Source organism: Lepisosteus oculatus, chromosome 4 (genome assembly GCF_040954835.1).
Source record: "Lepisosteus oculatus isolate fLepOcu1 chromosome 4, fLepOcu1.hap2, whole genome shotgun sequence".
NCBI lineage: Eukaryota > Metazoa > Chordata > Actinopteri > Semionotiformes > Lepisosteidae > Lepisosteus > Lepisosteus oculatus.
In genome coordinates this window covers 24,707,901-24,726,357 of record NC_090699.1, presented here as the reverse complement: position 1 = coordinate 24,726,357, position 18,457 = coordinate 24,707,901, and the positions used below count along the sequence as shown (strand labels likewise).

The 18,457-nt window shown below is 35.4% G+C and overlaps 1 protein-coding gene across 2 annotated transcripts in view; it reads left to right on the top strand.

The window, feature by feature from the left end:
- The window catches only part of LOC102688033 (inositol polyphosphate-5-phosphatase A), a 145,466-nt gene that overhangs the window by 81,881 nt on the left and 45,128 nt on the right, over positions 1-18,457 (top strand). For both annotated transcript variants that reach the window (XM_015346849.2, XM_006630395.3), the window contains exons 5-6: positions 12,984-13,047; positions 14,533-14,636. In XM_015346849.2, the coding sequence (XP_015202335.1) occupies positions 12,984-13,047; positions 14,533-14,636 (168 nt within the window). The remainder of the gene's footprint in view (positions 1-12,983; positions 13,048-14,532; positions 14,637-18,457) is intronic.

Here is an 18,457-nt window from a genome sequence, read left to right as displayed (position 1 = left end):
AAAGAAATTCTAGGTATTCACTATTTCAGCCCAAAGTTTTCTGCTCTTGTATCCAGGCATCATATCTAGAGTAATAAAGCTCACAGAGCAAGACCAATAGATGCATTCAGATTGTCCCATTTAACTTTGTGGCTGAAAATTGCCTTAGGTGTGTAAAAGATGACAGACTTACTCAAAACATAGAGTGGGAAACTTTATTGCATGCAGGCAAATGAGCAAGTGAATTACGTGCAAAGTGTGCCCTATCCTTTTAGTACAGCCATACTCTGATCACCGGCTGTCTCACACCTTAGTAAGCAGCTAAAAGCTACTTTAGAAGTGTTGTGGCTGTTATGACGCCTCCTTGTATAAAGCTTGGAGTTTTGGAAGGGGTATTTGTTTATGAATGAATGCAATTTCAATCAAATACTCTGAACCACATACAGTTTCGTATAAGTTTAAATTGTAAATAGCGGTATGCTGTACAGAAGCCTTATGTGGAAATCAATGCCACTGATGTGCTGCATAATTATTTTTCACAATAAAAAGTTAGATGGCAGGTACTGCTAAATTGTAAAGTTACTGTACATCTTCCATTTATTTAAAACAGAGCCAGCTAATTTATTGTAAAGTTCAGTCATGTTTAATCTCACCACACTACAAATAATCCCAAATTTGTATACTCCCCACAGTTGTACACTAAAACATAAAAAAAGATTACTTTTCCACATGACTATACTTGTAATAATAAACCCTGAATTTTTAAAATCATGATTAAGTAGGCCTGTTACCTTTCCATGCTTTTTGTGCATTGCTTTCCAGACGATGATAATTGCAGCAGAGAAAACAATACAGGTATTTCTGGATTAATCATATCTAAACAAGTCTCAAGGCTCCTATTTTGTGGAATGTTATTGTAATCAGTTTTTATTGCTTTAGACCCTCTAACAGTACAGGTTAAGAATTTAGTTGAGGAATGATGAGTGTGTCTCTAAATTGGCAGATGGAAACATCCATTTCTCTCCTAATTAGAAGGCCCACAACTGGGAGGAATGACAGAGTTCAACTGCGCAATGTACTGCCTGCCAGGTTCCATAGAGCACGCTTTATAAAATGCTCTTTAATTCAGGAGCACAATATCATTAACTTTGTAAGTGGATGAACACAATGGACAAGCAATTTAATTAAGTTCTACCATTGGATGTTGGAGGGGAGACAAAATGAAATTAATGCACAATATTTCCCAGAGAAGCGGCCAACCTTGGAAGAGGGTTGGATTGTTGGCAGGTCAGACGCAGGCACTGGTTTGTCCAATTATTCCTTGTTTAGTCCCATCCATAATATTTTTAAAAGAAAATAAAATCAGTAGATTGTAGATCAATCATCCATTGCTGTCACTGGAGTTCAGGAGATTTTAAAAGAATGAGGACTATAGTGCTTAGAGCATTGGGATATCTCCGCAAGACTTGGTGTATGCTGCTATACAGTATATACTGTATGCAGGTGGAGTTACTCTTTTTAATATCTTGGCAGCATAAAGACACATGCTGTTCTTGTGACTGGTCAAACCGAATTACCTTGCTTTGAATTTCAAAGCTCTGATTTTGTATTCACACTCTTTTTCTTATACTTTTAGTTTTTAAATTTAGGGGAACTGTTTCCAGATGAGGCTATCATAATTGTAAGAGTTCTAAGATTTGATTAATACAGTACAGTGTATACTCACTATCATATTTTCAAAATCATTATTATAGTTTTTATGCTCACAAGCTTTTATCATTTTTTATTTGGTTTCTAAGAGTGGGAGCTTCTATTAATGGTAAAGATTTTTTTTTTATTCTTTAGAAATTTCAGACTGACCATGGTCAATGTCTGGATTGCCAGTCAACTCTGAATTTGATAGGTATAAAGGGACAGATAAGGAAGCTGATATTTTAAACAAACTGTGTTGATAGGCTGGTATTTTAAAAAAACGTGAAAAATATTTTCCTGGTAACCGCTTGAAAACTTCGATTGATACTTGGATGGTTTCATCAACAGCAAGGTGCTTCAGATTTGCTCCTTTTTAAGATTTTTATATCCATATCCCATCATCGTGCTCTGAAAAAGCCCATGTTGCTTCTGTTTCAAAACTGTTGGGTATTTTTCCTCCAAACATTTTAAGTATCATTCTAATGTTACTCAGAATCTCAGAAGCTCACTGAGCTTGAGCATCTTCAGCACTGGGATAGGAGCTCTACAGTATACAGAAACATATTTTGCTACTGTAGTTGTTGTTGGTGGACTGCTAAGTGGTATTCTGCCCTCTGGGGAACCACTAAACTGACTACTTGCATATTTAAGATTCCAAAGAAATGTTTATAAGAGTGTAAGAATGGGGGCATTAACCACAACATCCTGGCCAAATTCCAGTTTTGGCTGCCACAATTTGACCTCCCCAGATTTCCCTCTTAATCCAGTTGGGATACTTTACTGTTCTTTTGGTTTGGTAATACAAAAAAAAGAAAAAGTTAGTGAAGATAGTGCCTTTCTGACTTTGATTTACTTGTGGGATGAATTTGTTTTGTGATTAGGCAGAATATCATTAAACTGTTGCTATCCATTCTCTATTTGTTCTTTTCCATTGAACATCATGTAAACTCTCTCAAACCTTCTTTGTCAGCTCGAAAATGTAAACACTTGTTTTGGGCACTTGAATATCCTTGGCACCTGGACAAAATACATTTCAGACTATGTCGTATTACAATCACAGTTATCTGGTGGTATTCTTAAATCGATTGTTTGAAAAGTGTAGTTCAGTACTGTAGTAGATGCTCTGACAAATGGAGAAACATGGCAGTCATTAAGCATGTCTGCTTTTTCAGCATGAGCTGCTGTCTTTATCATTTTTTTCTCAATTTGTGGAAACAAATCTCCCATTATTACAAAAAAACATGGCACATCTACAGTAATTTCTCTGTAGATCCTTGCGCCTAACTGACTGGTGCATCCACCTCATTGACATGTAATCTCTCGTCTCTGCACATGTAGCCGTTGCCTTAAGATGTCTGTAGTGATTAAGAAATCTAAAGCATTTTACATTTGTTGTTATTGTTTGAACATTTGCTGGTTCAAACAGTCCCTGCTAAGACCAGTGATTTGGCCCTGCTGTTCATTTGGTTTCCAAGATCTTTGAATTTATTTTATATTGAAAGAGTAATTAATATTTATATTGAAAGTTCATTCTAATGTCATTTGTCACACAATGAGCAACAGCTTTTGGGTCTTCACCTGCCTTTGCCTCCAGGGTGACAGCATACTGTTTTTGACTTAGGGTGTCAGGTAATGTACTGTACATGTTTTAATTTCCAATTATCCTGATTTAACTCTCTAACAGTCATAACTTCTTTGTCTTGTGATTGTCATCTGGGTATCTATGGCACTGATTAATTTCATGGTGACTGGTTGTGACAAATGTTGGCTCATGCTCCTTCACACTCCTTGTACATTCTGACATTTCCCCTGTACCACCTTAGGGTTTAACTTTTTTAGTGCTCTTTCTCTGTTTCAGCTCCTAGCTCATTCTTGTTGTTTCCCTCTATGGGAAATTTGTATGGACCTCTTCCTTGTGTAGTGGTCTTCCCTTGGCTCTACTCACACACATTCTGGTAATAGAACTCCCTTCTGTGTTGAGTTATCATCAGGTACTGGGGTATTTCAATTAACTCTGTGTCATCCGATTTTCTATGTTCACCACACAGATTTTCAGATTATTCACTTCAACACAACAATGTACTGAAGTATACAACTTGATCAATTAACTACTTGTTGCCCAATTCTCTGGCTTCACTTCACTAATCCTCACTTAATTTCAAAATTAATATATTAATATATTAATTGATATATTTTGAGTAGCATTTCTCTATCATTTTTTTTGCATTGCCCTTTAGGGTGTATACTTTCATGGTTCTGGGTTTTACTTGGAAAATAGGTGTTGACAGTTACTTTATTATGAAAGCTCAAAATGTCTTTTTTGAAAGATTATGTTGATTGACAAATCAACAGTTTTTTCCTGCATTGTCCATACACAATAGAATTAAAAGTTTCAATGATGTAAATGTTGCATATTCAGTATTTTGAGCCATTGCTGGTAGAAAACTGTACCGTGTTTTCATGTTTCAGTGCGATTTAAATATGTATGCTTTGTGTTCCTGTGTTTTCCTTCTTCTCTTATAATAACACTGATAATTAATGTGGTATTGATTACTGCAAGCAAAATTATTTCTTTTCTTTGCAGCCCTCTTGTGGTTATTATTAAGTGTAACTGTTTCTTATACTGTGCTAAAGTATTCACCTCTTTTCACTAATGTCCCATTTTGTTGAAGTATAACTTATGTACAGTCATTTTTAAAGTGAATAGTTTATCAAAACACACTGAATAATGCTTAAAATGAATGCTTAAGTGAAATAAATTGTATCATAAAATACTGGAAAGAAAAATCAAATTAATGAAGTTATAATAAATTCTTGTAGGTTCTATTTCTTTGTTACTAATATCCACTCCATAACAATCTTAGTGCCATTGTACATCGATATAGTGAGTCAAGACAATGGAACTTGACTAGAAGCTGTCAAAGCAGTTATATTTGTGATGAAAACAACTATAATGCCATATTTTCTAACCACATCTGTCTCCCTGCCTGTTTATCTAGCCTGAATGTCTGTGAGACATGGACACATAATTATTGTCAAAGTAAAAGTCCAGCGTTGAACCTAACCTAATAATGTTTTTTACTTTGTCACTAGTACATTGTCATTGCAGTCTTCTGATGATAAACAATGTAATTGTTTCATTTGTTACAACTTTTTAAACTTATATTTCTGCCTGGTTCATTTTATTCAGTCGATCACTTTAAAGTTGAATCCAATGTTGGAGAGCATATATTGAGTCAGCATGGATTTGGAAGCATTGTTTTTTTATTTTTTGTGTAACATAGCACTTAACTGACATCAACATTGGTTTGAAAAAGGTTAAATATACAGTAGCGATATTGATACTTTTGTTTTTATTTTCCGAGTTACAAGTATAAACATGTCAAACTGATAAGGCATGATGCAAAACAACAATTTAACAATTTAATGACATCTACTCTTGCTGATAAAACCTCATTTAGAAACTGATAAATAGCTCACCTTGTAGCTTGTTTGCAAGTAAAAAAATGACAGGATAACTATTAATGAGATTTTTGTCTGTGTATCCAGTCATTTTTTTCTACCTTGAATGAATAATAGACACTGAAGCTCAATACTCAGAATACTTAATCAATTGAACTATGAACATGGTTGGCAAACACATAGTAGAATACTGTTAAGCTTTTCTGTCTGTTTTTCACTTCGAAAGAGATGTCTCTATTGATGGGTTTTCTCTACTTGATGTATTCATTGCAGAGAATGACAAACATCCTGTTTGTGGAGTATAGAGAATTTTCTCTGAAGCCTCCCCTTACGTTTAGTTCTTGAATAACAAGTGGTGTCTTTAAAAGAGGATCTACAATGGCACTTTGTCCAAGGGAATTGCTTATTTTAATCTTATTAATTTTTTAGACAGTACTAGTTCTGCTTTCAATATATGTCACAGTCCCAAATATTGCAAATGAAGCTAAAATGTAATTTTATGGTTTAACTGGCTGATGAAGTTAATATACCTCATTTTAAGCATAAGGTTATTTGAAGTATCACATTTCCCAGGGAGATATAGGAGAAGATGAAAAATCCTTCAAATAAATTATAAGTAATTATAAAAAATAATTGAAGTCAACTTTTGTAAGGTAACTTAATTGGATTTTTTATTTTATCTAAAATTATTTATGTACATCCAACCAATTTAGAATTGTCAATTGGTTGTTGTTTTCGGATTATGCTGCTGAGGTCTCCTGTATCCACTTGGGACAGAATGAGACACACAGGTCTCTTTCATTCCTACTGCCCTGGCACCAGGCCAAATTTAAGCCTCTTCAGATTTAGGCTGGCTTTTTTTCATCACCTTCATTCACACTTTTTGAAAATTTGAGATGGTCAGGCTTGTTTATACTTCTGACTTAATAGCTTTTCAGGAATGCAAACATGACATAAACATGAAAATATTGAGTGGTAAAGTGACATTATGAAAAGAGTTCATATCACTTGTACAGAAATGTAAACAATGGAGATTTCCCTGCTAAAATAGTAGTAACACTTTCTTTTACACTTGCTCACTGTTTTTGGAAGATTAAATGTTTAATAATTCTGGATCTGCATTATTAGTTTGACCACCCAATATGCAGTTAAAGAGAATCAAAGAATTTTTGTAAATGTTATTTTGTCATCAATATTATAAAAGCACAAAGTTGCACTGCTTAAAGATTCACCAGTGTGCACTGAGCATCAGGTGAGGGATAACAAAAAGGAAGAACACAGCGCTCAATATGCAATGCGTATGGAGTTGCCAAAGCCTTCATGCCATTGATATGTTGGAGGCTGGAGGAGGTCAAATACACTGTTGCATACTGTCTGGAATACTCCCAGCCAGCAATTTTTAACCTGGCAAGACCATGCAGTCAAGCCAATCTGTCAGGGATAGGTAACAATCTGGTTGAGAGACAAGTCATGGCACATTACTAAGGTAATATGAAGGTTTGTCATGGTCTTGGCAGAATGACATGCCATAGAGCTGCTCTTGTCGTGATTGATAGCAAACTGACTGGACTGTGCTTCAATAATCAAGTCCTGGAACCTCACTTGCTGTCTTTCCTATGGGCTCGTCCTGACAACATTCCAGCATGTCCTTAAGGTGTTAGTGTACCAGAGACTTTCTTGTTATAGTTATGGTATAGATGCCCGATTTCCAGACTTAAGCCCCATTGAACATTTTAACATTGTTAGGAATGAATGTTAGGAGCTTGAATGATGCTTGTCATATAGGGATCTGAGACCTATGAAAGGGCACTTGCTTGTCCAGGCTCTATTAGAAGAATGGGATAGAATCTTACAAGGCAGTTTTTATAGCCTCGTGCAATACCAGTGTTACAGAGGTACAGCTTGTACTACTAAAACATAGTAGTCCATGTGATTCCAAGTGCAGTAGATCACTTTATTGTCTTTTGTGCTTGCAGGCAAATTTGGGAGTTGCTTTTTACCTAAGTATTCATACTGATAATATAGTTCAGGTGGGGAGCTGTGTCAGCATGCGTAGGCTGCAAAGGAATAAGTAATAGGTTTATTCCATGCTGAAAAAACAGAAGACAGAAAACACAACATTTCGGCGGTGGAGCCTTCTACAGGTGTGAGAAAGACAAGGCAGTAAGCAAAGGTAATGTGGCGGGAGAACAAAGGCTGGGAGAGAGGAGGAGCAAGAGGCGGGAGCAGGGGACCGAAAGAGAGGCCATTCTGATAACATAAGATGAAAAGGTGGTCAAGAGTGGTTTGCGCATTCACATGTATTTTGGCCTAAATTTAAGTTCGCCCAGGGCCACCTTTATATATTGGAAGTATTCACACCCGAGAAAATGAGGTCCTGAGGCAGCCTGGGGCCGAATTGCCATGCAAGTGTAGAAGTTGTCACAGATAAACCCCCAACATGCCCACCTGCAGAGTCATTCATCATTTGACTCATTACAAACTGTGTTGACAGGAATGTCAGTGCCACCTGGAGGAATATTATGTCACTGCAAGCCTCTGGACATTTGGCGAGTTGCAGGAGTTAATGTTTTCCTGAAAGGCAGAAAGAGCTCTGGCCAGTTAATCCCAACCGTCCGTACCCTGCTGGCACAGACCCTGCTGTTGCTCAGGCATTTGTATTTTTCCACTTGGGGAAACCTGGTGACAAGTGGCTGACTGAGCTCAGATTTGACTACTTGACATCTAGATTAGAGACCAGTTCCTCAGGTGCCTTTGTAAGGGACTCATTAACTTGTTTATAAACAGTCACAGATTGAAAGAAAAAGAGCAAAGGTTTGGGAGTTATTAAGACTTCAACACCTAAATTATTTCTGTGCTTTTTGTTTTCAAATTTTCCACAGCTCACACCTTTGTTTGTTTCATTCCTTAATAAGACAGTTTTTTAGGTTTGGATACAAAGAAAAAACAAATTATTTCAGTTTGATCCAGGGAGAGTATATACCATTAATGGTGACCTATGAGGTCTACAATTAAACATCATTGGCCACATGAAAATTGATCAGACTCTGCTTAAAGGATAACGAACTTCCTCCTCAGTTAAATTTAAGGTCATTCTGCTGCTGAAAAATGATTACTTTTATGTTTGCTTTATGGGTCATTTTTCAAATTAAATGCTAGAAATCCATTTAAAGGTCAAAGGATCTATACTTTTATGTCTTCTTGCTACCATAGGGCCTAGTTAGTGAATAGATCTATTATACCAACATTTTAAATAAATGCATTTTTCTGCTTACATTAGAAAAATGTATTCTCATATTTTAGGGAACACATTTTTTCTCATTTAATTGTAACCTATTCATGCCTATTTTCAAAGTAGGTAATTTAGTTTTGTTTTCTTTTATTGTGTGCTGATATGTCTTGCCTCTCTGAGTTATTAGCCTTTAGCTGGTTAATATAATATTCCTCAAATTCGATGCTACACATTTTTCACCTTGTGTGTCCAAATCATTACTATACTAAGTGTTACATTTAGCAATATGTGAACAGAAAGCAATATGACTTTTGCAGACCAAGAGTAACCGGCAAACGGCATAAGACTAAATAAAACTCATGTGAATTTAAATAATTGTATAATTTCTGGTTGTAGCACTGAAATTCAAATCTTTCAAAAAACAATTAATCGTATATTGAAAGGAGGGAAAATGCCACTGTTGAGCACTGTTGTTTTTAGGTTTCATTATTTAGTTTGAGTGCAAAGATAACTAAGGGCATACTCCAGTGTATAATGGGTGCCAGACATTAATGGGTTAACCTCTTTATCCAACACAGATTCAAGGGGAACCAAAGCCTATCCTGGCAAGCAACAGCCACAAGACATTGTACACCCTGGACAAGACATCACATACAGACACAAACACACTCACAGCAGTGCCAATTTTTCTCAGGAGCCAATTAACCTACCAGTATGTCTTTGTACTGTGGGAGGAAACCAGAGTACCCTGTGGAAACCTATGTAAACACAGGGAGAACATGCAAACTCCATGCAGATAGAACCCCAGGTCTGGAACTGAACAAGCGCTATGAGGTAGCACTGATTACCACCCTTAATAGAAGCGTATAGTTCCATAATTACAAATCTTCTGGGATAATCCTAAAGAGAACCTGATTTTACTGACAAAAGGTGCTATAATGGCTACTGCTGTCATTCTGTTTGTCTTTGCTCTCCACAAATAGACACCATCTGTCCTACATCTGAGCAGATATAGAATCATCCCCATGTAGACCCTGCCTATTGTCTGCATTTCACCTGGCACAGAACACTGAAGGGTTCCTTTTCTTGGCTCTCGTTGTTCTGCAGCCTCTCTCTGGTCTCATACTTTCCTGACTGATTAAATGGATGGATGTTTCTATTCTCTAAACTCTCTTATTCTGGGCAAGAATCGAAGTAACATTGAACCTATCCCGGAAGCACAAGGAGGAAGATGGAATTACAACCTGCCTGTCAGGGAAGGGAATGTGTCTAAAAACTGTACAATTTACTGACTAATACAATTAGTTATCATAAGCTGTTCCTATCTATCTAAGCCTGATCACTGAAAAAAAAAATTATTTGGAAAATTAAGACAAGGTATTCAGCTTTCGTTTACTTAAAAATAAAATAGACAGATGTGGGTGTTGTTTGAAAGTATGTTGATAAGCACTGTTTCAGATAATTGTTATTTTTAAAAACAGGTAGTTATGAATTGAGATTTCCATATACTGTAGATATTACAGGAAGGGAAGTGTTCAAGCCTCAGATACAGTATCTGGGTATTTTCTCCACTTTATTGAAGGTCAATATTATCTTCACTGGTTGCACTTAACTTTATACCAGGGTAAATAGAGTCTGTTAATATACTGTTGCCAAAATAACTAATAAAGTCCTGCTTTTATTGCATGGTTATTGTCTTTCTGTCTACAATTACTGTAATTACTCATTCCCTACCTCCTCTAGGCTGAAGTGCAGCAGTTAATAGAGTGCATTTTACTAATGGAAAATTAAGTAGCACTTGTGACAGTTTGGTTTATAAATATGTAAAATATACTTTTAATTATTTCAAGTGAATCTGGCAGGTAATCAATAAAGTAAGACGTGACAAACATACACTTGACATTCACCATTGTAAAAAGACTGGTAAAAGATAAGCACTTCCTGTCAGCAGAGAACTACTCTAATTAATATTTTGAGCTTGTCATGTCGAATGACAAATGGATTAATTGCACCATACTAATATAATAGGCTCCATATAGTGAAAGAAAAAAAAAGTTGGTTTGAACTCTGACATTAAATATTTATTAGAGGTTAAGTATAGATTTTATGACTGCATAGATACTACTTAGATGCAATTGTTTATCATTTATTTGAAAAACAATTAATTGCAGTTAGTTTAAAGTAATCATATGAATGCCATTTGGTTCAATTACATTCACTGAGGTAATGGCATAATCGGTCAGTAAGCTTCTTAAAAACAAAGTATCAGTGATATCATTCAGTGAATGGGCGGACGTTGGTCAATACACCTTTTACTCCAAGAATGGTAAATCCTTGTGAGGCAAAGCACCTCAGATTGTATCTTCCTATCAGAGCAGTTATATGCTACATGTGATTTCACAAATCCTTATTTTTTGTTATTTGAGGATCCTTTGCATTTTATAACTAAACATGCAAAGCTTTGCCTTGTGACCAAAAATAAGAGGTTTAAACTGAGGCTGCATGATTTTCTGGCTGACTAATGACTGGACTCTGCAACCTATAAATGAGAATATCTGTGATAATCCACATGACAGATATAAAGATGGGTAGTTATCCATACGTGTGTAAAGTAAAACCATTTGAATAATTATTAAGATACAACAAAGTCTCATATATTGTTTTAGATCACAAAGTCTCTTACTAAACATTGTGAAGGAAGCCTATTTTTGTACTATTGTAAGCAGCAGTTATTGAAGTGCAATGCACAATAACAGATCCCGTTATTTACATTATGAGCAGTAATATAAAACATGAAGCTTTTTATTAAAGTCTTTACATTATGTATAATGTCAGAACTGGCACAGTTCTACTCTAAGTAAGAAAGCAAAGGAATTTTAAGAGCTAATTTCATTTACTTTCATCAGTTTAGCACACCATTGTGACTATTTGCTAATTTACTGTAAGTGGGGAATTCAAATTAAGATGATAATGAATGTAACCAAGGATGTCAATCTACCGCTTGAGATAAATCACAATGTTTTGCGAAGATTTAACACAGAAGTAAGCATTAGACTGGCAATGTAAAGGAAAGATGTAAGCTTTGGTATCCTTGGAAAAGTAAACAGAACAAACAACAATAAACTGAATTCCTTCTGCCAGCTGTCCTTCTGTATTTGGAAGTTAACCTTGAGTCTCTTAACAGGCAGTCTTCCTTGATTTTTTCCACCTTCAAAAGGAGGGGAAAAAACTAGTGCAGTCTGTTTGGGTCACAAGGAAGTGTTCTCATCAATTAAATGCATGACAGTATTTTCCGTTGGATGAACTTATATGTCAAGGAGATGGGCAGGACCTCATGTTTGTGCTTTTGACAAATCAGCAAATGTTTAATCTCAAGATGTGCTACTTCTCATAAATAATGCAGTGATCACTGAGCCAAAACTCTGTCTGCCAAGAGGGAGTCTCTGCCACAAAGAAAATGACAAAATAGAACTAAATCCTTTCCCACTGAGATCAGGGCTTTGCTTTTTTTTTCTCCTTCTTTTTTCCATCCTATTTTCTGTAAGGATTTATGCACTTAATCATTCTCCGTCTGTTAAACTACCTGTGAAAATCTAAATCTGTATCATATGCTGTGAAAAATAATATGGAGGAAGTGTAACTGTGCCTTTTCTGCTGGGTTGGATGTGCAATGAATTACCACAGAACTGTCAAACTGCCTTTAATTCAGCAAACTGGCAAGGCAGTGTTTTTATTGCATAGATCTTAAAAAATTAAAAACAGGTATTGAACTGGCTCATATCTTCTACACCCTTTATCTGTATGTCTTTTTTCTCCTGAGCTTGCCTGCAACAAATGAGACTGCAAGAGTGATCTGTGGATCAGGGCAAAATAAGATTTCTGTTGGAATCTCTCTATCAAATGTTAACGTATACAGTACTTTGGCTGCCACAAATGTAGTAAATTCAGTATCTAAAAATATACTTGAAAAAAATCAGAAATGGGATGTCTTCTATTCATATTGTATGTTAAATATGAAATCTACCCTTTAGCTCTCTGTCTTTAATGAAAAGGGAAACATATTTTATAGTGTCAGTTATTATAATGTGCTTTAGGTCAAAGAGAATATATTTAGAATTTTTTAATGTTCAAGCCTTTAATTTTAAAACTGAACTTCAAAATTTCTTGACAGTAAAAACAACAATCACAACTGGATTATATTTTCAAGTGTTACACAAACATGTTTCAGACCAGTTGTTTTTGAAAAACGTTTTCTACAAGAGTAAAATAAAGAGTAAAATAACTGAGATGTCATGCTCTCTCTTACTGTACCAATTATGTATTATTTAGAAGGCTGCATCCCTGCCTTACTGTTTTGTGATTTGGTGTGTTCTGTGTTGAAGGAGATGTTAACAGCACTCAAGGCTTTCAATGTGGCAGTCTGGAGAAGTAATTGTCCTGTCAGCTGCTATTGCATTATGCAACCTTACATTACAAAATACTAATATTATATAAATTGTTTCAATTATAGTTTAAACTTACTGTGTTTTATTGTGAAAACATAATTAATTTGTTTCAAAAGATTTATGCATTTCTGTTGTACCCTATTTTAATATTTTAACTTTCTTTTTTGTCCCAGGCACTAGGAAGTTGCTATTTTCTCCATGAATCCTTGAAAAACATCCATCAGTTTGATTTTAAAGGTGAGAACATTTTCTTGATTTGAGCTGTGAACTGGTGTGTTGATTCTGAAAACTTCAGGAAGATTGTTGTTACTCAGGAAATTACTTTGTTTAGTCAATTTTCCATTTTCAATTGATTTCACAGATACAGAATTATATGTTATCCAGTTTAGCATTTTGTTTTTCCTATCCTATAAGATCAAGTTGTAACATCTGTTCATTATTAAAGAGAATATGAAACAAGTAATTCCTTATTTACTTTATATAAATATGGAGAGCATTCATTTGTAAGACATAAAACTAAAGAAGAGCAGACGTGTGGGACTTTCTAAAAAAGGTGGTACCACCTACCACCTACCCATGATGGCTTTAGAATCAGAATGAAACTACTTTCGTTCATAGCTATTTTCTTTACATTGAATGCTCCTACTCTACTCTTTGGACAGTAATACAATGGTCATATCAGCAGTTTGTCTTTTGTATGAATGAGATATGCTTATTTAATCTTCATTTTCATCCATTTTTATGTGCAGAGATTAAGATGTGTGTCCATGTGTGTATGTAAAATCATCTATGAAAAATGTACCCTATAAATATTGGGTTCTAATTAATTAGTTTTCTTTTCTCAATAATTGTGAATAGAAATAATTAGACATTTAAGCTTGACTTATCATGGACTTATGTCATAAGGAGAATGTCACAGTAGCAAAACTAATTAAAACAGTGATATAGATATGAAGGGAAACACCCCATTATAAGTCAGCATTAAGATAGGTCATCTCACTGAAGGACAGCAAGTTCTTGTAGGATGAAGTAGCAGTGAACTAGATTCTTTGGAGCTAATAAAGACATGTGGGGAAAGAGTGAGGACACCCCTGTTTATATATATATCTCGCATATTATAAAACTAGCACACCAGTTACATATTGCTGTATGCATTTGTCTATATTATATAGTACAGTATAATGTTTTATTTTTCTGGCTTAAAAATCTACCAGCCAAAGGGATGCACAAACTACTCCATTAGACAATGTGTTTTTTACTAAACTGTGACCATCCCTTAAACTTGGATTCCAGTGGAATGTGTTGGAATATATAAATCCAATATTATTTTATATAATATCCAATATTAACACAAAGTCGTATGCTTGCTTTTGTTTCTTCTTGGGTTAGCTGGTGCAGGAAGCTCTTTGAAAATGAGGTTTAGTGGATACAAATAAAGCCTAAACCTCATCTTTCCAACATCTGTAAATGAACTCTAGTGCTTGGACAGATCTGTTGCTTTTAGTGACAAGATGAGCTGTTACTTACTTCCAGTAGATGGAGCACTTGCAAGGGAAAGTGCTTAGTGTGTTTTCCTAACCGGATCATCTGCAGGCTGAAAGTTAGATTTGTGCATACAAATCACACTTCTTTGGCTTATTGAGATATTAAACTTATTGCTAAAACTAGAGTACTATAGAGTTTGATGTACTTTATTTTATTTTTGAATGCTTGATTTCTTAGCCAAGAAATACAAGAAGGTTATTGGAAAAGAGATCTATTCCGACACACTAGAAAGCACCCCCATGTTGGAAAAGGAGAAGTTTCCACAGGAATATTTTCCAGAGGTATGTATACATGCAACATTATTGCATTATGGATATTCTGTTTATGACTGCTAGCTACAATAGGTCATTTGTATTCCAATAAGACAGGTAGGGTTTAGCTATTTACTAAAGTCACTGTCCACACTGAATTTTTGGATAATAAGCTGGCAAAGAAGAATTATCAATAAAAGACTTCTCTTTACATAAGAATCACTTATTATTAATTGAACAGATCACATTAGAACTTGATGGAATGACTCATAGTATGATCTTGGTCTTTAATTATAGGTTGTATTAGTTCATATCATCTGATCAGATAATTTCATATGAAATTTCTGGCTTGTCTCTGATGGACATGATGATGAAAGGCCCAAGGCTTGAAGTCATTTTAAATGTATCCCAGTAACACTAAAATAAAATGATTAAGGGACTAAAGATTGTGTCAAAGCCTTCTTAAGGGAATACTGACCAAAGGGCCAAAGCATTTTAGTGAAATGGAACAGCCTATTTATTTGAATTTCAGAAGCCTATACCCTGGCTTTCTTCAAGAAATGGCAGGATGAGGTCCTTGGAACAATTAACTACTAACAACCAAGTGGGCTAGTGTGGCAGAATGGCTTCCTCTAGTTTGTCACTTATCTTCTTGTTCACATCTGAAGCTGAAACATTTATTCTCTTCTGTGTTCATTACAGGACGGAACACTCTGCATATTCCGTCAGTATCTTTAATAAGATTTCCTTAAAAACAGTGTATTTTGCTATGTCTTTGAGCTCAAGAGTATAGTGTAATTGGTGATAGTCCACTCAAAACTGTGATGTGCTTCCTTGGTGGGCATCTGTCTTTGTCTGCAATAGTATACTGCTGTGTGACTGTTCTCCACTGATACAATGTTAACAAAGTCCTTCCTTTAGCTCTGTTGAAAGTAATAAAGACTATAGCCAATACCTCTGCCACTATAAACCGTGACATGTTGATTTTTCATTTCATTTATTACCCTAGCTTCGGCAGATAATGAAGAAATATATGCAAAAAAGATCTATATTGGTTTAAGGCATATCTCCCTTTCCGTTTCCTGTTTTTCTATTCCTTTTTTTTAACGTCATTTAAAGATGATCTAAAAGTAATTACATTGATTGAGGCATAATGCAATTCAAAATAATTACAACCCACTGCATATAAAAAAGAAAACTAACAAAACTTTTCATCTTGATTTATGGTCTCTTCCCTGCTGGGTTATGAATCTCAAATGATGCCTCTGGGAGCAGCACTCTAGATAATGTTAGGCCATTTAAAAAGAGCAGATTTGTGTAGTCTATCAGAGCTGAGTATTTTTTTAGCCCGTAGTGAGAAATTGGTTGTTATCATAGATCACAGATACTGCTCAAACCTCTTATGAAAGATGAATTAATTTCACTAATGCTTTAATGCAAACCTTTCATGAGGAAGGCAGTCTGGCGATAACCTTTGCGAGGTCTCTCCTTTCTCAATGGTGATTTATGTTGTCTTTTAGTAGATGAAACTGCCTGTATTCGCAATCCATCTGCAGCCTAAAGGAATCCTATTAACAGAGAATCCGGGACACGACTTAATACTGTTGGTTTGCAAATTCTGTGTCCCTGTTTTGTATACTGTTATTTGTGATGAAGCAAAGCACTGTCAGACAGAGCTTCAGTGTAATGCTGATCAGGAAGTGCTTTAAAATTATATTTTTTTCCAACCTTATTTTATTGTTATATATGAAAATGTTTAAAAAAGCATTAAAAAATGTATAGAAGGTAGTTGAAAATGGATTGCAGACTCTAATAGTAGTCTCAGATAGTTACCTCTGCTTTGTTGGCTTAGTGAACTATGCTAAGGAGGTAGTGACATAGTGAAGTCACTATGTGGTAGTGAAGAAACTTCAATAAGAGTTGTTAGTGAAAAAATGTGAGGCTATTTGTCTTTTCACAACATGACTGGCATGACCCTTTCTGCCCCTTTGCTGGTTCACACCTATCTGACTTGGAGCTGTTCAAGCATTAAGGAAAATGACTTGTTAGTTGTCACTTCTGTTTTCTTTATTGACGCTTAAAAATAGCAGATAAGGTATACAGTGAAATGTATTTGTCATGAGCTTTGAGCCAATAGTCTTGGTGTACACCTGGGGATTTGCCTTAACCTGAGAAGCATTGTCACTTCTTCACTGTAGCAGTGCTGCTGTCTGAGCAGTGGTTTATTAGTGGTGTGAGCTGATATGTTGCACAGATAAGAGGGAACTCTGTTATTTTATGACCCCACCCTGAGCTTTCCCCTGGGCCTGCTGTAGCCATAATGATTTGGTATCTGAAGGCTAGAGTCCCTGCCTCTGTGCAAAATACACTTCATTAGTTAAACTTTTCAGAAGAAAGAATAATTGATAAACAGAACAAGAAGCAAAGTGGCAAAAATTCTTGTCTCTGAGTAGGGATTTGAAATTTTCAGTAATCTAATTTTTTAAGTGAACTTAACATAAAAGCATCATAGTCCTGGCACTTTTGGATTAAACCTCTGTGCTATATTCATATACGTTTTATGTAAATTTTAAAAAATGATTGTAGTATTCTGCCCGTAGAAAATACTTTTTATGTGTGAAATGCAAAGTAAATGAGCTTTGAATGAATAAGCAATTTCATCTACAAGTCTTTGCTTACACATGAGCTTAAAATGGAGTAGTCCATTTTTTACAGAGTATAATTGTCAATCTCTAATTTCAAATAAACTCTTTTCTATAAATACTGGGTAATATTTAAATCTTTGGGTCAGAAAGATATATACATCACAGTCACTTTTTGTTGTGCAATCACTGAAGCCCATTCTCTGCTATGTATCTTTCTTCCAAAACCCCACTTCTCCTTTAAGAACCCATTAATACATCCCAGTTTGGGCCACTTTAATCACTCTTTTCTTCCTCCCCATACTCTGGTCACTTCAATAAACCTCTGCTGGGTCACTGTTTAATTTGATATGGCCCCTCCTGAGTGAAATGATAGAATCAAGATAAATGGAGGCCCTCCATTGGACAATATCAATCATGGTTTGTGTGTATTACTTACTGCTCACAGTGCATTTTGACATTAGCCCTTCGCAACCTCTCCTCCAGCTGGTGTTACACAGAAGTGTCTGCACCCATGTGTAACCAGTGGGCAGTTATTTATGAGGAGGTGGTCTTTCTGGTAGATGTAAAAGGTCAGTTAAAAAATATGCTTCCCATTGCTTGTGTTATGACACTTGATAGGAGTGAAACTTACAATACACAGAAATTCCGTTTATAGACTGCTTTCTCCCTGTAATGAAAACATCTGTTTGACAGCTCCCTCTCCTCACCTCGACTTTCATACCCTAGCCAAACCAAACAATAACATATCCACATGCTTGCACATCATTGTTTATGCGATGAAACTTATGCAGCCCTATGAGGTGTTGTTGATGTGACCTATAAGTGAGGACCTTTAGGTGCTGACCTTTGAGAATCCCAAAATAGCGTAATGGTGGGAAGAGCATCACCCATTGGACATGGTGTGCTACTGCAACTGGAGCAGGATTCAAAATCTACTGGGAGGATTTGAGACGCATAATAAGTAATGGGAATCTCTACTGTTATGGTACAGAAATCAGATATATTTTAGTCATATTCATTTTCTCTTTAAATTGGAAAATGTGGAATTTAAATTAATCACAAAATATAATTGTTCCCAACTTTCACTATTATTATTATTATTATTATTATTATTATTATTATTATTATTATTATTATTATTATTATTATTATCATTGATAGTAGCAGTAGTCATTTTCATTCTTGTGTCTGACAGCATTCTCTAAA